We start from the raw sequence: 25312 nt of genomic DNA, 5'->3' as shown, positions 1-25312 counted from the left end.
TGCTGAATTCACTTACCGTTTCTAGGAATTCTGCTGTAGATACATACCTTGAGATTTTCAACGGAGGCAATCATGTCATCTGCAGATTGAGATAGTTTTATTTCCTCCTTTACAATCTGTATGCCTTTCAGTACTATGCCAAATAACAGTGGTGAGCGTACATCCTTGCCTTGTTTCCAAACTTAGGATGAAAGCATTCAGTCTTTCACCATTAAGTATGATGTTAGCCGTAGGTTTTTGTAGATGCTCTTTATGAAGTTGAGAATGTTCCCCTCTATTCCTAGTTTACTGAGAACCAGCAAAGAGTAATATTTTTAATGTAGGAAAAATAACAGATTTATAAAAAGAACTCTAGCTTGCTGCATACTCATATGCATGAGGACACTTCTCATAACTCCGTAAATGAATAATATCCATTAAATGCTGAACTGCAAATTGTAGAGAGTGTATACAGATTTTCTGTTTACATCCCAAAAAGCTTATACACACTGAGTCTAAATCCAGATCTTTGCACTGTATTAATATAGAGCCATGTTTTATATAATTTAGCTTTCAATGATATCTCCTGCATATTAATTTAGCAAATAATAAACTAATGAAGAGACTGAATATTTCATCTTTGAAACAGTCTGTCCATAAACTAAGAAGCATCTAATACAGGGGTTTTCAGTTCCAGAGCTGTAACATCCCAGGAAGCCTCTGAATCTCAAGTGAGATGACAAAGTTTTCAATACCAAATTTAGTTCATTTTAACTTGAAAATAAACTTTAAATATTTAGTGAAGTAGAAAGACATAAACAATTGCAGGGTTTTTACAACAACTGAAAAGTTCTGTCCACGATGTAAGAAACAGTTTTCCCATTTTAGAGTTTCTATAATGAAGAAACCTTTAAAGCATACTTTAGTTTTGTTTTTTAAAGCAGAGTAAGGTCTTTTCCAATACTTCTTTGAAAAAAAGAACCCCTCCCCTGCCCAGAAATTCACCTGGAGGTGAATTACTACAAGGGCCCCCTACAGGGCCAGCAGCAAGGTCCCCAACAGTTTCAGCAGAGCCTAAGCTCTCCAGAGCAACACCATGACGTGTGCATGACTCCAGCAGGGACAGGTCCATCCCCTGCCTGACCTTCCATCATCTAAACTGATGTAATTAGCAGTGACAATGAGTTTGCCACCCTGTACACTGCTGCACTGCAATCTCTACCACAGGAATTCCAAAGACTGTGATGAGATTCCAGGACTTTTCACAGAGATCGTTTTTTATCTTTCCTTTCTAACTCGGTGAAGTCAACTTAATACACATTCTTGAAAGCCAACAGAGGCAACTGGAACGAACAGCTCACTGAGCGAGATCTAGCTCTCCTTCTCCCCCCAAATCCCTAGATCGGATCGCAAAGGTAGATGGCACATGGGATCAGACTGAAAGAGGAAACCAGCTGGTAGGAGCGTCTGTGGTGCTCCTTTCTAGAAGACACAGTCTGGAAACTGGAAGAAACTGCACCAAGACAACCATTAGAAGGATGAATCAATTTCTCTCACCCCATAACTCACCAAGCATGAACAAGCAGGTATTTGTTCTAGGTGGGAGGAGTGACGGTGGGTACCAGGGGCAGAGGTGTACTGACAGTCTGTCAAATAGTAAGACCAGACACCAGGCCACACTCTGCTCCTCTCCCACATACACTGGAGGCTACCCAGACACTATATTCACAGACAGACTATTAGGGAATCTCAAAAAAGAGATAAACACACAACTAACAATCCCCAAGCACCTAGGAAACATGGGCAGCATGAGAGAGGAACCAAGTGCATCCAACAGAAGAATTAATACCCAAGAAAAATCATTTAATGGAGCATTTCCAGAAGTGTGAAGCTATGCTTCACAGGATAAATGAAATGTATAGCCCAACAAAGAAAATAAAATTAAATTCACATCAGACTTCACCCTGGCAACTTTAGAAGCAAAAGGTGACAGGAAAATATCTTCAAAGTTGGGAAGAAAATGATTCTCAATATGTATTTCTATACCCAGCCAAAGTACAATTCAAATGTGATGACATTTTTAGACAAAGACTTGACAAACTTCTCACAAATCATCTCTAAAGAATTACAAACAAAACAAAAATAATCTAAGTGAAAAACAGAAAGGTGAAGACTCAGTGGTAAACCAAGAAATTAGTAAAATTAAGTCCAAAATTAAATATTTTTTATAAATAAAAGCAAATAAAACATCTTTTACTCAAAGGAAAGTGAAAGCAAACTATAGTTGTTTGTGTGATAGAGGGAATGATACAAATATCAATTAACTCCAGACATTAAGAGTAGACACTAATACAAAGAAATGGACTGCACATCTTGCAAACCACTGAAGGAGGAGCAAAGAAAACTTGAATAACCCAACAAAATATGGAAAAAGGTAATAACAAGGCAAATGAAAAACACAAAATAAGACAGCACAAATGAGTCCAAACATTCCAGTCAAAACAAATATGAATGGATTAAATTCACCTATTAAAAGTCTGGCTCACAGATTACAGACACAAAATCCAGCTACATATTTAAGAAAGATAAATCTAAAACCAAATGACGAATAGGATCTAAGGCAATAAGCAAATTAGTGCATTTTCACACTGCCAAAAGCTACAGCCCACCATGTAAAATAAATTATATAAACTTTTATATAGCTAACACAGCTTGAAAATAACATGTACTAAGCAAAAACTGATTAAAATACAAAATTCACAGATAAAAGTAGGAGACTAGCATAATTCTCTCAGAAAATAACAGATCAGAATAACAACATAATGACACAAAGGAACAAATTACATAATTAACAATCTTAATGATGTATAAAAGTTCTGTACATACCAAAATTTTTAATCATACAGGGAATAATAACCAAAAATTACTATGTATTAAACCACACAGAAAATCTAAAAATATTCCCAAAGCAGAAACCAATCAGGCATATCTATTGACTGCAATGTACTAAAATTAGAAGTTAAAACCAAATGGTTAAAAGGAAAAATAAATGTATCCACTCTGAATTTTTAAAAAAACAAAAAAACTAAACAAGAAACAAAGCAGAGGGCTTCCCTGGTGGCGCAGTGGTTGAGAGTCCGCCTGCCGATGCAGGGGACACAGGTTCGTGCCCGGTCTGGGAAGATCCCACCCACATGCCACGGAGCGGCTGGGCCCGTGAGCCATGGCCGCTGAGCCTGCGCGTCCGGAGTCTGCGCTCCGCAATGGGAGAGGCCACAACAGTGAGAGGCCCGCGTACCGCAAACAAAAAAAAAAAAAAAAAAAAAAAAAAAAAAAGCAGAGAAGATAAAGTTTAGCAATGAACAACAATGACTGCAGAGTGAAACCCCTGGGATGTTACCAGAGATGGAGGGAGAAGGCAACATACAGCCTTAGATGTAAATATTTTGTTAGAAATCAGGACAATAAGGGAAAACAGCTTTCAATTCAAGACGCTAAAAAAAAAGAAAACAAAAAGAAAACTCAAAGGTCCTAGAAAGAATAAAAATGAAAGAAAAAGTAATGATATAGAAACCAAACAGTATAGTTAAATAAAATCAAAATCTGATTCTTTGAAAATAATAATAAAATACACAATTTCTGAACTAAGTTTCAATGTCGAGGACCAGTGTACTCAAAAAAAACCTTATCTATAAAATTGAACCGAAGTTGTTTTATTTAGTAACATCTGATAATTTAACTAAATGACAGATTCTAATATTTATTCCCAACTAATTTTGCTAAATATCTGTGAAAAATCATTGATTTTGGCATAATAAACTAACACTACATTAACAGAGAGATAAGTTTCCATTTGTTTTTTAAAGCAATTCTGTAGTAAATTCAATCACACAATTACACAAAATGTATAGAAATAAATACAAATAAAGAAGATGAACTCCACCCAATTCTACTGTACCAACATAAGTTAACCATTTATCAGACTGGGGATTATCCTTCTAAACGATTTTCTTTTCCTTTTTAAAAACTTGTTTAAAGTTCTATTATGCAATATTTATGATATAAGGCGAGAAAAAAGAATATTACAATGCACACCTGCATATTCACTACTCAACTTAGGAAATAAACATCACCAATACAGAAACCCTCTAGATATGCCTGCCCCTTAGAAGTAACTATTTTGATCTCATTGTGTGCTTCATACTTTACTGCATGTGCATGGACCCCTAAACAATATATCATACTGCTCTGTATGTTTTAAACTTTCATATAAATGTTATAATACTGTATGTATTCTGCACTCATTTTTTCACTTAAACAAGTCTGTGAACTCCAGCCATGCTGACATAGTTTATTAATTTTCACCAAGCTATAGTTTCACCACATGAATAATGAACAATTTATTCTCCTGCTGATGAACAGTCAATGCTGCTAAAAACATTCTTTGAAAATCTCTTGCGTACATAGGAAGCAGAACTGCTGGGTCTCAGGATGTGTACATCTTTAACTTTACCAGGTATTGACAAACTGTCATCTACAAGGGGTACAAGGGGTCCTGATGTTCTATAGTCTTATCTACACTTGGTTTTGTCAGACTTTAGCTTTTCTCAATGTGAAAAGTAAGAAAATATCTTACTGTAGTTTTAATTTGCCTTTCCCTGATTATTAGTGAGGCTGAACATCCTTTTCATGTTGAGACATTTATGTTTCCTCTTCTGCATATTCTGGGCCACATTTTCAGATCAGAGCCTCTCCACCAATCAAAAATCTCTGCCTCAAATATTCTAATGAAAGACTTTAGTGAAGCCTGGTTATCTGTCGTGTGCAGAAACCATTTTTAACCCTTTCTTTTCCAGAACACATAGTCTAACATGAAAAACAATGTCTTCGTATACAGAGTATTCAGTGTAAGATCAGCACTCTTCAATGTGTGTCTTTAATCTTCTATAACCTGCATTTTAAATGATCAGAATGCAAATGGAAGGCTCATATCTATGAAGTCTGATATCATGTGCATGTAATATTAGGGCACATTTTTCCAAGACTAAACCTAAAATTTTAAAAGCTTGACCACACCTTCAGATTAACAAACCCTTAAAAACTGAAAGTAAATTCCTAAATGACCTTCAAAACAGATATGAACCCAAGGGGACAAAGTTGACACAAACTGAAAACCAATAAACCCTTCTACCACAACTAAATAACTCATGAGAAGTGAGTGAGAGCGTGAAAATGTGCTGGAGTGAAGGGAGAGGGTCAGTGGGAATGCCAAATGCTACCACTATTCTGGAATCCACCACACAGCAGACACTCTGTATACCAATTTCCTATTCTGTACAACGAGAGGGACAATAACCACCACACAGTCACTGTGAAAAGTAAACAAGATAACATACGATACCTGTATCTGATCTAATTCTATTTTATGGATGAGGAAATGAAGCAGAGAGAGGTCAAGTACACTGTTCAAGGTCACAATAAATGATTCCAATGCCCCAGTTCTTCACACTGCACTGTCATATTCACAGTACCTGTCTAATATGGGTCTCATGACTGTTAAAAAGTATTCACAGGAAGGAGATGACTAGGAGTATCTCAGAAGATAGGAAAAGTACTCAGACCTTAAAAAAAATTAAAACGGGCAGATGAGAGGTTACCTTAGCAACTTACTTATTCCCCTTTGTGCTGACAAATATACTTTAGACATTAGCCATCTAAAAGGTAAAATAAACTCATTGCCAGCTTTAGAGACACATGGCATGCATGAAACCCAATCTGTTAACTAAGACCCATTTAACAGAAATTCCCCTAGAAATTATTTTGATACCAACAACAGATTTGACCAACTACACTCCAGCCAGGAGAATTCAAGAGGGCAGATACTGGAAGGTTACCTACCTACCGCAGGCGCGTCATACTCATCACCAAGCAGAATTTCTGGTGCAGAATATGCAAGAGATCCACAGCTTGTAGTGAGCTTCTTCCCTGGTTGAAACTTGTTGCTGAAACCAAAGTCTGTCAACTTTACAAGACCCTGTTTTTCAAAGAAGACCACGTTCTCGGGTTTTAAGTCTCTGTGAACCACATGGAGTTTATGGCAATAAGATATGGCGTGAACTATCTGAGCAAAGTACTTCTTGGCCAAGTCTTCATTAAGTCCCTCCTCGTGCTTCATTATGTAATCGAACATGTCTCCTCCATCCCCAAGTTCTAGAATAAGATATAGTTTGGTCTGGGTGTCAATAACTTCGTAAAGGCGTACAATGTTGGGATGCTGCACTAGTTTCATGCATCTCACTTCTTGGAAAAGATGACCAGTGGCTAGACTGTCCAATTTTGTCTTGTCAATAACTTTTACTGCCACTTTTTCACCTGTAAAGACATGCCTGGCAAGTTTAACCACTGCAAAATGACCTCGACCCAAGGTTTTATCCAGATCATACAATCCAGCAATCTTCCCATCATACCCTCGCTTGAATCCTGCCATGCTGGTCCAACGGAAGAAAAAATACTTAGACTGTTTAAAATGGATCTTCTCATATATCTGGTGAAAATAAGGAATTCATTTTCAATGTCGCCATGGACATCTACAAAAATAAGAGAAATAAAATTAAGTTTTCGGTGACTTTTCCTTTTATAGCTTCATTTTTCTTTAAATTTTAAGAGAAGCTTGAAATAAATACACTGAGACATAAAATGAGTCAGGGGCATTTATAACAACCTATTTACATATTTAGGGTTTACTTTATAAAGGTTGATAATTTAAATACCATTTCATTTTGCAAACTGATAAAAAGTTAGTTTGTTGAAACAATTTTTTGGTGATGTCAGAAATAAGAAAACTGGCAAGTTTGATAAGCTATGTTTTAAAAGAATATTTTCCAAAAGTAATTTCTATTACTGTCTTAAAAAAGAAGTCAGGGATTGACAAGAAAGGGAAAACACAAAGAACATACACTTGGACAGAAACCAACAACTTTTTCCTATTATTCCAAATTAGCACTATTTCCTTTAAAATCTCTTCAGTAAAGGCTTCTCTAACTCTCCCAGGTGGTATTACCTTCCCTTCTCTTCTCTGCATCTCCAAAGCACCATGGGACACCTCCATCCCAGGCGGTCTTATTCTATAGGTTTTTGTATATACCACCTTTATCCTGAGACTGCAAGGTTCCTGAGGGGTCTATGGTTCTATAATATTTTTTACTTCTACCCTCCCCTAATGCCTAGAACAGTGTTTTACATACAGCAGGTAATTAAAATTGTGTTAAATTTTGAAATGCAACATTTTTTCAAAATGTTTACAAGGCAATGCTTTGCTCTTGCATCACTAGTGCCTAGAACAGTAAGTGGCACACAGTAGGTGCTTATTATTTGCTGACGGATACTCACTCTTCGTGCTTATCAGTTATGCTTATCTTTATTACGGTTTTCCAACTCTCAAACAAAACCTACTATGATCTGCTTATATTTGAAGAACAGACAAGCATGCATTTAAACCGTTTAACTGTTAAAGACCATTTGGCTTTAAAGACCTCATTTCATATGGAATTTAAAATTCTCATCCTTTATAGTGTAAACCTTAAAATATAGAAATAGGTTCTTACAAATGACCCTGACTCAGAAAAATTTTTAAATGTATATAATTATACAAATTAAGACATCACTTTAAATCTCACAGACTGAACTCCCACTATTTTCTGACCAAAACTTAATAGAATTAAATAACAAAATCCAATGAAAAATACAGCCGTCTCCCAAGACTAGATCTCTCCTATTAGTGCACATTCATCCCTTCAGTGAAGCCTTTCCTAATGCTCCTGGTATACAGTTGCACATTTTCAGTTACTTTTAGTTAAGAACAGTACGTACAGCATTTACTCCACTTTGGTGAAAACAGCCCAAAAAACTAAATTGTACATAAAATAAGGTAGTTTTTCTTTTTAAGCACTAGCATTAAATACCTTTAAATCTCATTTTCGCTTAAAAGAACAGAAGAAAAGCTAACATTTACTGAAGACCTACTATATGTATTTGTACAAAATGAATCAAATTGGATTGTGTCATTGGATCTTAACAATCCTAAGAGGTCAGTATTATTTTATAGCCAAAAAAACACTTGTGTTCCAGGTACATGCTAAAGCTAAGGTTCAAACTGAATTCTTATTTCAAAGCATACACCTCTTATAAACATTTGGCCACTCTTAACAATATTATATTTAGGATAATAATATCTTAAGAGTTAAAATACTATAAAAGAGGCATAGTCATTCTCTCCCATGCAAACTGAAATGATCTGAATCACATATCTGGGGCCCCCTCAAGCTTTTCTGTAACTGTAAATTACCCTCAGAGTAATTTTGACTGATTTGTTTTTTTAATTGTAAATTGCCCACAGAGATAGGATTATTAGTCTCATTTTGAGGCACAAAAATAATGAGTAACTTGGCCTAGGCTATAGGGCCAGTGTGTAAAAGAGGTGGGATTTGAACCCAAGGCTATCTTGACACCAAAATCTGTGCTTTTAACCACTATGCTACACTGTTTCTGCATTAATTTCAGAAACAAAATCCTATTTCCATTAAGATTTTTTAAAATAAGAAACCCATACTATCTATGTACAGGGGCTGGAGAAAAAGCAAATTTCTTCTATACTATGTATTATCCTTGTCATCTGAGCTAATAATTTTTATAAGATTAACAGGAAAATCCAAGTGGAAAAGTCTTGCTTTATTTGGACAGTAGTTCCCCGAAAGAAAGTTTAATTCAGGCATGTCTAATTTTCAAATATAGAAACGCTAAGCTAACTCCAGGGGGCAGAAAACTATCTTTAAATCTTTGACTTCAATTAATTATAGTGGCGGTAATTACTCTTAAAATTCTACCCAAGTCTATGTTTCTACTGTATGAGTTTTTGCAAATGCAACCTTCGCTTTCAAAGCAAACTTCTTCAGGCTGCCCCCAAGTTATCTAATTTTTTTTTTTCATCTATCACTTTAGATGTATTCTACAGTGGCATATAAATCAGACTTTACAAGTAAATCTGAGTTTGTCTGAATTTTAACTTAATTCATTTTCTTTTTACAGATTTTTTTTTATTACAAAAGTAATAAATGAATATACAGATGAGGGAAAAAAGTCTTTTTTCAGGGTCTTAAACACCCAGAGATAATCACTATTCACACACTGTCATTTCTCCTCCCAGTACTGTGTTAACAAAAGGGCATAATGAAATAATTTTTAATCTACTAGCCAGTTCATAGGGAAGAATCTTATAGGGTCCTTTTTAAAAAATTTATTAATTAATTAATTTATTTTTGGCTGAGTTGGGTCTTTGTTGCTGTGCACAGGCTTTCTCTAGTTGTGGCGAGCGGGGGCTACTCTTCGTTGCGGTGCGCGGGCTTCTCATTGCAGTGGCTTCTCTTGTTGCAAAGCACGGGCTCTAGGCGTGTGGGCTTCAGTAGTTGCGGCACGTGGGCTCAGTAGTTGTGGCTCACGGGCTCTAGAGCACAGGCTCAGTAGTTGTGGCGCACGGGCTTAGTTGCTCCGCGGCATGTGGGACCTTCCTGGACCAGGGCTCGAACCCGTGTCCCCTGCATTGGCAGGCGGATTCTTAACCACTGCACCACCAGGGAAGCCCTAGGGTCTCTTCTTAATGACAGACTACCCTGTAATGAAATGATACTCTCACTATCAAAGAATTTACTTTTTTTGGTACTTTTCTGGGTACACATATCCCTTGCTCGTTGCCTATGAAACTACAGTTGTATACCTCAAAACAGGAAGTTACATATAACTGAAAGTTGGGAGGAAAAATATCCTTGTTATTGAACATCTTTTTGAATACACTGTTTAACCCTCCTATCGAGTATATTTTGAGTTAGCATAGGAAATAATTAAACCATTTTTTGATCTTGGAGGATCTTGCAGTGCCTGAAAATCATTCTGAACACCAATGGAAAATGTTAAGATGTGGCTTATATAAAGTAAAGGTGACTCTGCACCAGCTCCAAGACATACCCTGCCAACTGCATACTGAATAATCCTTGTTATTACTGTGTTTCGTTAGGTGCTTCTTTCTCCTAAAAGAAAACACAAAAAAGATTTTAGTTTAGTTCTACTTAACTTTGCTTAAAGTTAAAATATAAACCCTCAGGCTGGATCCAGACGAACATATAAAAATGGTAAATTTGTCTTCCATGACCCAGTCTCCCATTTTCTTTCTCTCCTCTATGAATTGCAACCCGTTCAAGGAATCTTTAATCAACAGGAATGTCACAGTGAACAGATACATGGAGACTCGTCCAGGTAGGCAGGTCAGAAGGATTATTGCACTGGAAGAAGGAGGAAATTATAATAACGAACAACAGTAAAGTCACCATTTTTAAATGCCTCTTGGGTAACGAGCACGAATCCGCATTGCACTGAATCCTCACTAGGAGCCTGCAAGGTAGGTACAAGGAGGCTCAACCTGCCCTGTAAGCAACAGTCTGCAGCTCCAATCCTGCTCAGCCTGGCTTGGGAGCCCAACTTGCCTGCAGGATGCCCTCTGGCCTCATGAAACACCCACTCCAATGGCCAAGGAAGGCAACCTTCCCAACACACCATCCTCTAGCAGGGCAGCAGAAATCAACACCAGCACCAGAGAACACACAACACAAAACACCTTTGCATAGAGGCTTTCCATCTGATAGTAAAAAAGAAACTTTACGAACAAAGAGAACGTGAGAGGATCACTGATATCTAAGTTCACGGCACAGTGAGGGAATACTGACTGACTGAGGCAGCCTTGTAGGCCTTTCCTCAACACTGAAATATCACACAAATAAAGTTCCAAACATTCAAACTACGCCAAGGCACTTTACACAATACACTACACAGGTGAGTTCGTCCAGGAAGGCATTAAACTCAAGCTCACAGGAGCCTGGGGGAAAGGGAGTACAAAGAGGTGAGGGAAAGCAGGAAAGGTAAAAGAAAGAAGGAAAGGTGGATGTGAAACCAAGTTTATTTCTGGGAATGAGGGGATGAAAAGAGATGGAGACACTGCTACCACACAGACGAGGCCGGCAAAGCCATGGGCACAGGCCCACTTCTAGTGAGAAGTGGACCCTGGGATGCTTACCTGGTCCTTCAGCTCCAACTGGGATACAGTAGCTCCTCCCATTACCCATGCCTGCTTCTCTCTTTCCAACAGCCAGTTTCACCCACAGTCTCTCTGGCCAAGCAGTGCGATGGTCCCGCATGGCTGAGGATGGGTTCTGAAGGCCAATGACTGGATCTGAATCCCAGCTCACCAGCCACAAGTCACTGGACCTGAGCAAAACCTGATCTCTCTGTACCATCAGTTTCCTCATTAGAAAATGTCAGTAGCAAGAGCACCTCATAGATTGTGGGGAGGATTAAATGAATTAATAAAGGTAGTGATTAAAATAAAGCCTGGCACAGCGTAAGCATTCAGTAAACACTAGCTACCACCACCACTATCATTGCTATACTGGATGGTAGTCTCCCCTACCCAAGCAGAAATTCTTTTAGTCTCTTCCACTCTACTTCAAGAGACTGGATTTACTGAGCTATCATCTCTCTTCTGTTTTCAGAAATCTTCTACTGCTTAGTTTCCTAAAATGTATTAACTTGGAAATGGGTCCTGATAAAGAAACTAATCTCTAGTTGGGTATCAAAGTCTGATGATTTTTCAATCAACATCCCACAAAAATCTAAGTATTTGCTTTTCAAATGATACTAAGATGACATTCTATCAAGTCTATCCTTTTGAAAAGGACTAAATATTCCTTTATATTTTTCCTATCAAAGTAACATATTCTAATAGAAAATATGGAAAATGCAGAATAGGAAGCAGAGAGAATAAAGAGGCATCCACAGTCCTACCACAAAAGATCAGCACTATTAATATTTTGGTGGTTTTTCTGCAAATGTTTATATACAGCTTCTTTATTTTGTTTTATAAAGGTGTGATCATTCTATATATAACTTTATATCTTGTATTCTGCTTTTTTCACGTGACCTATTATTTTCCTTTTAGTATTTCTGCTTCAATTATGAAAGAAACATCTATGCAGTATAAGAAAAAAATACAATCAGAACATGTATATTGGCAAAAAGAGAGGGAAGTTTTTTTAAATTATCCATCAGTCTATCCTCTGTGATTATCTCTGTTAACATTTTGTACACAGCCTTCCAAATTATTTTCTATGTATAATACATGCCAGACACAAAGGTTTTAATAAAATGGGATCACACACACATAAGTTGGAGGGGGGGGAGCAGTGTAACCATTTCCTAAGTACTTCTCTCCACAAAACAAGTAAAGCACCACATATTAAAAACAGACAAACAAAAAACACCTATAATTTCATCTAGGATGACCTCTCTTCGGGTTTGAGTATACATTTTTTACACCTATGCTTCTTTACAAAGCTAAGATATTGTATATGAAGTCTTATGACTACTTTTTCCTCGACTATAGGATGAACATTTTTGCATGCACTAAGTTCTTCTAAATCACTATTTTTTATTTATTATTTTTAAAAGATGACATCTTTTAAACCAGCAGAAGCACTAAATTAGACCATTCTAAAGCAGTCTTCTTATTCAGCATGTGCTCACACACGCATATAGCTAGGCAAGACCTAAGTGAAACAGGCCATCCAGGAGAGGGTGTTTATAAGATGGAAATCCATGTTTGAGAAACAAGTACTAGTATGTGTTGCAAGAACACACCGATGTTCTCCCAGTTTACTAAAGAGAGCAGAAGCAACTGAGGCGTGCGGGTGTGGCTGGGGAAGAGGAAGGAAGTGTGGGCGGCCCTGCACACATTTTGCAAGCTGCTGAAAACAGTTGTAAAACCAGCCTCTGTTAAACCTGCTGTCAAGTCGGAACTCACCCTGTTATTCTTGTCAAAATTCACTTCTGGCTTTTCACTGACATCTTCACCACTGCAGTGTGGTCCGTATATCAAACAAAGGTCTCCAACTCACACCTCTCCCTAGGAGAGGTGAGGAAGAGCACACTGAGCAAAGGTGGCTCCATGTGGATACTCATTATCAACCAATCCATGGCACGAGAAAGCCGGTCACACAAAAAGGGCCATGTGCAGAAATCAGGCTACGTCTATAGTCTCTCTACACTTCGGGATATTACAAATTCCCCCCCAAACCAGACCACGAATATTCAAATACACAAAAACCTCCCAAACAAATTACATGCTTGAAAAAGAGTATGTGTGCCAATACTCTCCCTCCAATACATACAGCTAAAAGATGAGTTTTTATAAAGCCACGCTAAAACTGTATTTAAGCTTCTTATACATGGAAATTATCTGGTATCTTTTACAAACACCAAAAAAATGAACACTGTTACTCTTACTTAGGGCAAATATCAGACTAAACGTGTGTTTAGAGAAAAGCCAACTTAAGTGAAGGAACTAACACACTCTCCATGAAAATTACCGCCCTGATCTAACTGCTAAAATTTCAAAGATACCTATAACAAAAATGGTATAGGCTGGAAAGAAGACAGTAGACTCAATCCTCCAGGAATATCAACAACCTCCAGATCAAGCTTATTTTTAAACACAACACCAGTGGCAGTCAGCACTGCTGTTCCTTTCATCCAAAGTAAACAACATTCCACATTTCTAGAACAGCACTCCTCCTCCTGGGTGTTAACAATATAAGCTATAAATCAAAGATGAAGAAACCAGGGAATTCCCTGGCAGTCCAGTGGTTAGGACTCTGTGCTTCCACTGCGGGGGGCGCAGGTTCGATCCTTGGTCAGGGAAGTAAGAACCCACATGCAGCGGGGCACAGCCAAAAAAGAAATTAAAAAAAAAAAAAGAAGAAGAAACCACAAACAGGTCAACACGTCCCAAGTTACGAAGAATCCACAGTTGTTCACTGGATTGGCTGAATATTACTATGTGGGTATCAGGTAGTATCAGTCTGTAGCCACTGAATGGAATCAAGATGGAAACTACAAATTAGAAGATTTCAGTCAACCATTTATTGAGAAATGTCCCAATAGACAAAAATGCACCTCCAAATGTCTAATAAAGTATTTTTCAAGGGAAGGTAACTGCCTATTGAAGGAATGCCAGGCTGAAAAGCCTGCTCCAGTCTCTTGAGGCAGTGACTGGGTTGCCAACACAAATCTATCACTTAAAGTGCTGGTTTGAGTAATCTTTATTTCCTCTAAGTAAACAAGCTATATTCCAGGACACATGAAGGAATTTTTGAATGAATTCAGAAGTCAGGCAACCCATTAACTGATGGAAAGCAGCACTTAGTACTTGTAGAAAGGGGTTAACATCCAAGCCACAAAACCTGGAGCAGCAGCACAAATAATAAGTCCAAATTCCTAAACAGAATTGCCTCTCATTAAAGTGATGAAAAATGTTAATAAGCGGGCTTCCCTGCTGGCGCAGTGGTTGAGAGTCTGCCTGCCGATGCAGGGGACACGGGTTCGTGCCCTGGTCCGGGAAGATCCCACGTGCCTCGGAGCGGCTGGGCCCGTGAGCCATGGCCGCTGAGCCTGCGCGTCCGGAGCCTGTGTGTGCTCCGCAACGGGAGAGGCCACAACAGTGAGAGGCCCACGTACCGCAAAAAAAAAAAAAAAAAGTTAATAAGCATGTCACCATTTCTACCTGATGGTAAAGTGAGATTTAAAAAATTAGTATGGTGACAGCCCTGGTATAAAGTGCCCACATAATAAAAAATGACCTAAGCACAAGCTGGTATGTAGAAATTACTCCAAAATAAATAAAGTCAACCCACAGTTACTCCTTTGCCAGGAAAACAGAATATAAGTTGGAAGTTATGGAGAATTTAAAAACTTAATAATCTAAATCTCTCTTCCAAAGCTTTTATTAATACTGTCAAAACTCATTTTAACTCCCTATTGTCTTTCCATCCCCTGCACTGATATTGTGACAAAGATGGTCATGAAAAAGTGGTCCAAAAAAAGTGCTGGAAAAGAAGAAAAATAAATTGATCCATTAACAAAAATACTGGCACCTAACGTTTCACTGACTTTGACTTAAAAGGCAGAATCATCTGGGGATTCTCTCACACTACTGGGACTGCAAATCACCTTTATGAAAAGCAATTTGGCAATACCTGTATCAAGAGTCTTAAAATAATTAATATCCTCAATTTAATAATCTTACTACTAGATTTATATCTTAAAAAAATAAAGACATGAACAAATATTTATATTCAACAATGTTCAGTGATATTCATATATGAGAAAAAAAAATCAGGGACTTTCCTGGCTGTCCAGTGGTTAAGACTCCATGCCCCTACTGCAGGGGGTATGGGTTCGAATCCTGGTCAGGGAACTAAAACCCCACATGCCGCACAGTGTGGCCAAAAAAAAAAGTATATCTATCTATCTATCTCAGAAATAACCGAAAGGTCTACAATAAGGAAATGGTATACCCAACGTTAACACTATGCTGCTATATTTTTAAGCTATTTAATCTCATGGGAAATTGTCACAATAAAATATTAAGTAAAAAAATTCACATACCAAATTTCATGGCATAGGATCCCAATTGCTTTAAAAGCATATAATTTGTCCGCATATATACTAAAAATACCAAAACGTTAATTGGTAAAATTGTAGTTTTCTGGGGCTTCCCTGGTGGCACAGTGGTTGAGAGTCCGCCTGCCAATGCAGGGGACACGGGTTCGTGCCCCAGTCCAGGAAGATCCCACATGCCGCGGAGTGGCTGGGCCCGTGAGCCTTGCCCTCTGACCCTGCGTGTCTGGAGCCTGTGCTCTGCAATGGGAGGGGCCACAGCGGTGAGAGGCCCGCGTACAGCAAAAAAAACAAAAAAAAAAATTTGTAGTTTTCTTTCTCTTTATGCTTTTCTGTTCTTTCCAAATTTTTCACAGCAGATGTGTGCTACCTTTTAATCTAGGAAAGGCAGACATTATTAAAATTTTGAATTTCTGTACATAATTATTCATTCAAGTCACTTTTCAATTGAGATTTATAAAGTAAACCAATTTCCCTGAAAATATACATACATATGTATGTAATCTTAACAAACAAGACATATTCAATGAAATATTCTACCACCCTTGAGGGACAAAGTATGCAATTTCTTCAGGCTGAGGAAGGAACAGGAACACTGAGTCTGTTTTTATTAGCAAACATTTGAGCCCTAATTGTGTAGAACACAACACAGTCCCTGTCCTTTAGAATCTTACAAATAAGTTATCTACATATAAAAAGACAATCAATTATACAAGTTAACGTCGGTGAGTTCCGTCAAAGGAAGAGCAGAGGATACCAAAGGCAGGATCCCCAAGGATGGGGCAACCCACAGATCAGGCCTTACCCTTCACCAGGAGCAGTGCGACACCACCCCTGACAGTGGGGGAAACAGGTAGCAGAGAGCGCATATGGCTTTCGAAAGGAGAACGCCAATGTGCGTGAAGTTAGGCCGTGGGGTAGAAGTGAGATAAGTTTAACAGGGTTAGGAAGGCTGATTTTGAAAACTACCTAGTGGCTCACCATTTAGGGAACAGTGATGAACTCTTAGCTTCTCAAAATCAATGGAAAACTTGCTAGACTAAATAATTCACCACATTATCTATCTTTGAATGATACTTAAGGTTAATTCAAGTGCCATTAAAGAGTTAAAAATGCACAGAAGCAGCTTCACATCACAGAGCTGATATGAGGCCTCAAGAGAAGAGAAAAACTCTAGGTTTTAAGATGCGAGCGACATAAGAATAAGATTAGAAAATTTAAACCAATTTAAAAACACTTCACTTTAAAGTTCCATAAACACTAATTTTTGTCTTGACTTACTAGATCTCTCTCATTATTACCCATACTACTTTCCTAAAAATCTATTACTAACCTAAATAGGTTTATATAGAAATGAGTCTTATAGCAAAACTACAGTTGACCTTTCTTTTCACTGTCTCATTTCAAGTTTTAAAAATGTCTTCTACTGGGGCTTCCCTGGTGGCGCAGTGGTTGAGAGTCCGCCTGCCGATGCAGGCGACACAGGTTCGGGCCCCGGTCTGGAAGATCCCACATGCCGCCGAGCGGCTGGGCCGCTGAGCCTGCGCGTCCGGAGCCTGTGCTCTGCAACGGGAGAGGCCACAACAGTGAGAGGCCCGTGTACAGCAAAAAAAAAAACCAAAACAAAACAAAAACCACTTTCCTCTTTCAAGGAAAAAATCGCATACCTTGGAAATGAGAGCCTAAGTTAAAAAAAAAAAAAAAAAAATGTCTTCTACTGCCACAACTGCCCACTGTTTTGTTTTAATGCAGGTTTCAAAAAGAGTAAACAATTCAACTACTGGGAATCTATGTATGCACTGGATTCTTTCCGTATGTTATATAATTTATTCCTCACAACCAAGAGTACAATGGAAGTATCATAACCATTTAACAAATGAGAAAGCAGGGTCAAATAGGATAAGGACTTCCTATGCCCCAGTCCTATGCCCAAGTAAGAGCTGCCTAAATTGACTCCTGGGCCCTGCATTTTTTCCTGAAATAGTACAATGCCTCCCCCTTTGACATAGGCCTTTCTAATTCCCTGGGAAACAACAGCACTAAAATAAATCTATTTTGACATTTCTGTTTTTCCTCCAATTCTGACATGCCATGTGAGTTATCTGACCCAGCAATCAACTAAAAAGAGGAAATTCCCTAATGCCACCAAAGTGCCAAAGACTTACCTAATAAACATTATTAATTAATAATTCCAGGGAACTTCCCTGGTGGTCCAGTGGCAAAGACTACACACTCCCAATGCAGGGGGCCCGGGTTCAATCCCTGGTCAGGGAACTAGATCCCATATGCTGCAACTAAAGATCCCGCATGCCGCAACTGAGACCTGGTGCAGCCAAATAAATAAATAAATATTAAAAAAAGATTCACATAACTTGTAACAGAAAGTTTTGCACAGTAAAACTTTTTTTTAAAGTTAAATAAATAATTCCATTAAAAACTTTTTGAAATGTTTAGAAACTGCTCTTTGAGAAAGGAAATTGCAGGCAAATAACCATTCAAAAGACAGACAGGTAATTATTGGTCATATAAAAATTGAATGGCACCTTGAAAATAACTTCACCTTTAGAGTCTGCATACAATTTTGTTATGGCAAGAGTCCTCCCCAGTGGCACAGAATAGCCAACACCAAGCAAGTAATTTAAGTACAATTTAGGAAGGTTCTATTTTCTGCTTTAAAAAATTTGAGACTGGGCTTCCCTGGTGGCACAGTGGTTTAGAGTCCACCTGCCGATGCAGGGGACATGGGTTTGTGCCCCGGTCCGGGAAGATCCCACATGCCACAGAGCGCCTAGGCCCGTGAGCCATGGCCGCTGAGCCTGCACGTCCGGAGCCTGTGCTCCACAACAGGAGAGGTCACAGCAGTAAGAGGCCCACGTACCGCAAAATGGGACTTCCCTGGTGGCGCGGTGGTTAAGAATCCACCTGCCAATGCAGGGGACACGGGTTTGAGACCTGGTCCGGGAAGATCCCACATGCCGTGGAGCAACTAAGCCTGTGCACCACAACTACTGAGCCTGCGCTCTAGAGCCCGCGAGCCACAACTACTGAGCCCGCGTGCCGCAACTACTGAAGCCTGTGCCCGTGCTCCGCAACGAGAAGCCACCGCAGTGAGAAGCCCGCGCACTGCAACGAAGAGTAGCCCCTGCTTGCCGCAACTAGAGAAAGCCCACGCACAGCAACGAAGACCCAAAGCAGCCAAAAATAAATAAATAAATTTATTTTTTTAAAAATTTATCCTTACCAAAGCTGCAATTTTAATGCACTTTTGCATATTACATTCTCTCCATTTGTTTCTGAAAAAGCATTTTTCTTCACAAGAGGATTAGCAAATGCTCACAGAATAGGAGAACAAAGGATAAAATCAAGCCTTGAAACAGTAGATTGAATATTCTTATTCTAAATGTCTTCTGTAGTACTCATAATGCTTTATACCAATAAAGAGAGAACTGTTTAACCTGTAGAATATGAGGTAAAACACAAAGCTAAACTCTAAAATTCAATTGCTCCACTTCTGTCCACTGCTAAAAAAAAAAAAAGACTGTACGATATTTGGACTATTTTAAAGAGATCCATAAATATGGCACACTATAGCTTCATAATTTGTCTAACGAATATTTGTTAGTATAATGTCCTAAATCTAAAATGAACTTTACCTAGATAAGTTATACTGTAAGAGTGAAACCTACATTACCTAAAATATAATCTCTTTAATATAAAAGAAGCAATGTGGCTAAATATTAAACCCAGTTAGATACGTTATTCAAACATTTTCCACTAGCTATGCAATATGAAGACAATACAATGACCTAAGAGGTGTGTCTGCACATAGAAGGGGAGGGAACATTAGAGAAAAGCTGGGACAGCAACCTAAGAGTCACATTGCAAAGTACCACAGAGTCAACTTTTATTATCTTCACCATAGAGGCACACTTTAAAAATGATCAAAATTCAGTTATTCAGCAAATATGAGGAGTAGCATCTTAGCACAAAAGAGTACCACACGAGGCTTCCCTGTTGGCGCAGTGGTTGAAAGTCCGCCTGCCGACGCAGGGGACGCGGGTTCGTGCCCAGGTCCGGGAAGATCCTACGTGCCGGGGAGCGGCTGGGCCCGTGAGCCATGGCCGCTGAGCCTGCGCGTCCGGAGCCTGTGCTCCACAACGGGAGAGGCCGCAACAGTGAGAGGCCCGCGTACCGCAAAAAAATTAAAAAAGAGTACCACAGGACATGGAGCCCAACAAATTACCCAACTTCTGCCAACAGGCATGTCTTTTTCTATAAGACAAAGATAATCACCACCTTGGACAATTATTATGAAATCAAAAGGCGATAATACATATTGGCAAAGTTGTGAGTGGGATCAAAATCACCCCAAGATTTTTTTCCCCAACTTTTTCACAAATGGCTTCCCTCTCAGGAGAGTCTGATATTTTAGAGGGGCTGTATACTTACTTCCTCATCTTAGTTTGATATCGGTACCCTCACCCCTTATTGGCCCAAGAAACTGCCCCTAAATGCCTGTACTGGATATAACAGGAAGGCCGCTGCCCCACATTATTTACAACTCTCAAAGGGACGAGGAGGCTGTAAGAGGTGTTCTTTCCCCTAAATCTGCCTTCAGGAGTTCACAGGAGGCATCTCAGAGAAATTAATTGTTTTGTTTGAGCTAAGAACTGAAATTGGCCATGGTGGGAAAGAGGTCTTAGTGTGATTGGGATAGCAATCCATGCAGAGCAGAGTGTAAGAGACAAGGTTAGACAGGTAGGTAAGGGCCAGATACCCAAACGTCCTTGTATCCTATGCACATCAGTTGACATTCCTCACATCTGGCTAGCCCTTAACCATGCTTCAGGGCCCAGCGTAAAGGTCACCTTCCTGACCATAGCCTCTCCCTCCCCTCCCACACTCCTGCACACCAGCTCCCCACACCCTCTCACAGCACCAGGCCCTCTTACAGCACCAGGCCCTTTTCCATTATGGCCCTTATCACAATTGTGGTTATATAATTATTTGTGTGATTATGTGATTAATAATCTGTGTCCCCCACTAGACTACATGATAAATTCAGCCCGCGTAAGACGCACGTCTGTTTTATTCAGCTCTCCATCCCAGGGCCCGCCAAGTACAGCATCTGCCCAAAATATACAGGTATATTTTATTAAATGAACAAACGAAAGCTGGCACTAAGAAGCCAAGGAAGAATCCTGAGCAGGGCAACGGCAATCAGAGATGACAGTTAAACCACTCTGGCAGCAAAGTGAAGATCAGATTGGAAGGGCAAGACTAGAGCTTGGACACAGGTAAGGAGACTAGTGAAAATGTCTCCAGATAAACGATTAAAGACTTAAAAATGAGGGCAGCCTGTACCTGGGCGGTGATGGCGAGGATGTAATGGAGGAGACACGTTTAGCAAGTAGAATCCAGGAACTCAATGCACAGGGGGCAAAGCAAAGAGGGCGATATAGAATGACTAGTGGAGAGTGGTAGCAGGTGGGGTCATTTACTGAGACAGGGAATTCAGGACAGGAACAAACCCTTCTCGAGCATCTACTGCATGGCAGTGTACAGTGGCAGATTTGCTTCTAGCTCTGGAATTCTATGAATGAAGAGCAATTCAATCCAACTCATTTGGATAAAATGGGTACGGTTTCCACTAACGGGCAACAAACTCAAGTTCAGATTTTTAAAGTTTCTTCACCAGGACACTTCTTGGGTACACTGACTATGTGTGAAGCATTACACTGGTCTGGGGATACAGAAATCAAAGAAGGGGTCTCTGGCTCCAAGGAGCTGACAGTCTTCTGGATTTGAGAAAGGTAACTGCACATCAACAACTGAGAAACCGAGGCCCACTGAGGCTACGATTTGACCAGTTACGTGTCCTGTAACCTACATTTCTGGAGCACTGATTTCATAATCAACATCACATTTCAGGCCAACATGTAGCTGAGGGGTTATGTGTTTAGACAGTCAGACAGACACCCCTCCCCCCAATCTTGCTGTGAGCCTGGAGACACTCCAGAACTTAAAACATCATGGTGCATGGGCAGCCAATGCCCTCCAACTCTGAAGTAACTGCTGTCGTCACATGGCAGCAGTCTGGGGAACAGGACACACCAAGGAAGGAGAGAGAGAAAGGCCTTCTTTGTCAGGAAAGAGCCTACCTGAGCAGAGGCCAAATGCTGGAGGTGCCAAAGCAGAATCTCAGGAGGCTCTGGAAGTAACAGCAGAGAAATAAATGTTCAGGAAAGATGAGCAGGAATCCTCTTTAGTCGGGTTCCTCCCCTACCACCAGCAAGAAATGGTTTCCCACAGTATCTAAGGCCTCAACCCAAAGCAGATACACGGAAAAACAAGATAAGGAAATAATCCGCAGTGTGAATAATGCAGCTCCAGATCATCCAGAACAGACAACACATTTCCAGTGCTCACTTGTGAGGCCATCAAGCCTGAGAGGTTGTACACCGGCTCTTCCCAAACTAAAACAAAATAAAACATGTCCCCCTCCATCCCCAAAGGTACTGCCCCATTCCTCCCCCCTCCTTTCCATAGTCTTAAAAAAATCAAAAACAGCTGCACCCTGTCTCTACCTCCTCAACTCCCTTTCACCCACTTGGATCTAAGTTCTTCCTCCACCACCTGACCTTGTCTTTTCACCCTCCCTGAACCCTTGGAGCCCCTTCTCCTTTTCTCTGCCTGGGAACTCTACCCATCCTTCAAGACTGGTTCAACCATCACCTTCTCTGTGAAGTATTCAAAAGTCAGACTCTTCCTTGCCCAGGGGCCTTGCCTATGTCTCACCACAGCATTTGATCCTACTGTTATTGTTTACCTTGGTGTAAATATAATTTATAATAGCTTGGGACTTCCCTGGTGGCGCGGTGGTTAAGATTCCGCCTGCCAATGCAGGGGACACGGGTTCGAGCCCTGATCCGGGAAGATCCCACATGCCGCGGAGCAACTAAGCCCGTGCACCACAACTACTGAGCCTGTGCTCTAGAGCCCACGAGCCACAACTACTGAAGCCTGCATGCCTAGAGCCCGTGCTGCGCAACAAGAGAAGCCACTGCAGTGAGAAGTCCGCGCACCGCAACAAAGAGTCTCCAATCACTGCAACGAAGACCCAACGCAGCCAAAAATAAATAAATAAGTAAATAAATAAAACAAAAAACAAAAAATACAATAGCCTGTAAAGGCAGGAACTAGTTTTTATTCACTTTTCTACTGCTATCCTCTAACCCAGGGCCCCAAAAGTAGACAAAGGCTCCATGAATAAACGATCATAGGTTAGTTTACCTTCAAAACTGCTACAAACCACTAAACTTTTCCACCTAACTTGCTCTAAGAGCTGACCAGCACATACATGCACACTGGGAAGTATCCATATTCTAAATACTTAGTTTTCTTATAAAAGCATCTTAGCTAAGAATTCTACCTCTTGGTTGTTAGGCAAACAGCTGGCATGCAGTAAAATCAAGTCTTCCAGAGTTCCTCACATCTATGTTTTTAATTCCTAAAATTCTGACCATGTGGAAAGCGTGCTTGTACCCTTTTCTTCCTGGGCTGTGTAATGAGTTCTCAGGCTCAGACAAGCTGCTACAGGGGAGAAATCAAGCCTTATTTATACCAGTGCTTAGAACCTGGGCTGCTCAATATCGCCAAAATAAAGTTTTTCTCCTATTTGGTTTCACTTTCTACATGAAACATCCATAGTAAAGTTTAGACCGAGAGTATTTCCTGCGCCCAGTAAAAATATCTGAAAGCCCTTCACTTTTAATAAGGACGTTTGAAAGCCTGCATTTTAGGATTATGGGATTACATCTGACCCATAAAGTCTCAATCTATACTTCTGTTCTAGAATAATAAAAATTACATAACTTCTGAGTCCTTGTATGTTTTATACAAATGGATCTTACTGCAATAATACAGAAAAACTTACTAAAAATAGTAAAAAAAATTAATACGGTGAGAGTAACTTTTCTGCACAAAAGAAAATAAAAACTGTGCAAGTTTAAAAAATAGAAAGGCGTCAAAGTTCCCTACATGGAAAGCCTTAAAGATGGAGTATTAAGAAAAGTTAACACAGTGCACCTGAATTTCAATTACTATACTGCTTCAATAAGTGACCTTGGGAATGTCATTTCTCTCATTTCTAGTTCTGTAAAATGGGAATGTCACCTGTTTTCCTAATAGAGACAATTAGATAGTCAAAAGAATCAACATGACTTATTTTTAAACTTGTCTAATTAGTATGCGTTAATCACCACTAGTACAGAACATTTCTCTCCAGGAATCCAATTCCAAGAGAAATATTTAAGCAGACGGTGAAGACAGATTTCCTTAAGGGAATGATTTTATAAATCTGGAGAGCCACATAACAAGATTATAAGTTAACAAATTGATTACATAAGCCTTGACAACCCCAGACGTTAAAGTACACCGATATACATTCTGATAAATTAGACTGATTTGGGACTAGCACCCCAACCCCATACAAGGAACCCAAACTGAGGCAACTGATGCTTGATAGGAATCAGGTGGAATCTGATCAGTATGCAGAACATTTGCAGTTCCATCACCTGCTAGCCATGCTTCACCTTTCACCATAAAACGTGAAACGCATTAAGTCAGCTTTACCACCTGCTCCTAAAACTGTGGAAATGTACTCAATTAAATGGGAGGGGAAAAAAGTAACTTGACAGTGTGAAAAATCCGATATCCTCAGACGTCTATAGGTTGAAGAACCCTACTGCTAAATCCCTCCTCTCCCCTCCAAATACTGGACTTGAACCGAATTCCCTATGAAGCTATTGAATTTTATCTGATGCAACTGTTGGAACAGCACAGCTCCAGGAACCCCCCCCCCCGCCCGCCCCCTAGGATAAAAGGCTGTCACTTTCCTGGATCCCAAGTCCAAGTAAAAGGCAGGAAGGTTTCTGTAAAACGGTCCAGAAAGATATCAACAGGCGATGACTATGGAAAAGAACGGAGGTTTTCCAATCTGAAAAATTCTAGCTGTCCCTTGGGAACGGCACTGCTCCTCCTTCCTTACCCCGATGCCCTTTCTCTACAGACAACAATATCCCCATTCTATTTTACGGCTGCAGTTTTAGCAAGGAACCCCCCTGCTACGCCAGATTTCCAGATTCTTTTGAAAAAGGAAAACACCTTTGGTGAAGAATACACACCGCACAAGAAAACCTGGGAGCGGAGCCCCGCGGGCGCCGCACTCGGCCCGCTCCGGGGCGGGGCGCGGGGATGCGGGCGCCTCCCGAGGTGCCGCAATCCCGCCGCGGCCGCAAGCCACCCGGGCCCCGCCGCCGCCCGCCGCCAGGCCGCGCCGCCGCCGCGCGGGGTCGGGGCCGCAGCAGCCGGGTCCCCGCGTCCTCCCGGGCGCGCGACGCGGCCGGCGCGGGGAGCGCGGAGCGCGCAACTTACTTTCCGCCTGCGGCGGGAGCCCGGCTCCGGCGCCCGGCAACGGCGGAGGCGACTAGGCGGCGGAGGCCGGCCCCACCCCCGCCCACGACCGCCGCGCCCGGCCGCGCTCCGCGCTCGCCCCTACCTTAGCCAGCAGGCGAGCGTCCGTCCGCAGCGGCCGCGGCGCCGACAACTCCCTCCCGGCCGCCGAATCCCCGCACCCAGCGCTAATCATAATACCGAACAGGCGGCCGTCCGCGGGGAGGGGGTGGGGACCGACTTGCGCCTGCGCGGGGCGCGCGTCACTGAGACGTAACACCGGGGCGGGGGCGCGGGGAGGGAGGGACGGGGCGGGGGCGCGGGC

The 25312-nt window shown here is 40.7% G+C and overlaps 1 protein-coding gene across 3 annotated transcripts in view; it reads right to left on the bottom strand.

Moving 5' to 3' along the window:
- Positions 1-25256, bottom strand: part of SNRK (SNF related kinase) — a 62828-nt gene extending 37572 nt beyond the window's left edge. The window contains exons 1-4 of one of the 3 annotated variants that reach the window (XM_007445700.1): positions 25094-25256; positions 21696-21745; positions 9997-10058; positions 5878-6566 (exon numbers count right to left, since the gene is read on the bottom strand). In XM_007445700.1, coding sequence (XP_007445762.1) covers positions 5878-6466 — 589 coding nt within the window. In that variant the 5' untranslated portion in view covers positions 6467-6566; positions 9997-10058; positions 21696-21745; positions 25094-25256. The remainder of the gene's footprint in view (positions 1-5877; positions 6567-9996; positions 10059-21695; positions 21746-25093) is intronic. The other 2 variants (XM_007445701.1, XM_007445702.1) reach the window with 2 other exon arrangements.
- Between the last annotated feature and the right edge of the window lie 56 nt (positions 25257-25312).

The sequence above is a fragment of the Lipotes vexillifer genome, unplaced genomic scaffold (assembly GCF_000442215.2).
Source record: "Lipotes vexillifer unplaced genomic scaffold, Lipotes_vexillifer_v1.1 scaffold1136, whole genome shotgun sequence".
Classification (NCBI taxonomy): Eukaryota; Metazoa; Chordata; class Mammalia; order Artiodactyla; family Lipotidae; genus Lipotes; species Lipotes vexillifer.
This window is presented reverse-complemented; position numbering and strand designations above follow the sequence as displayed.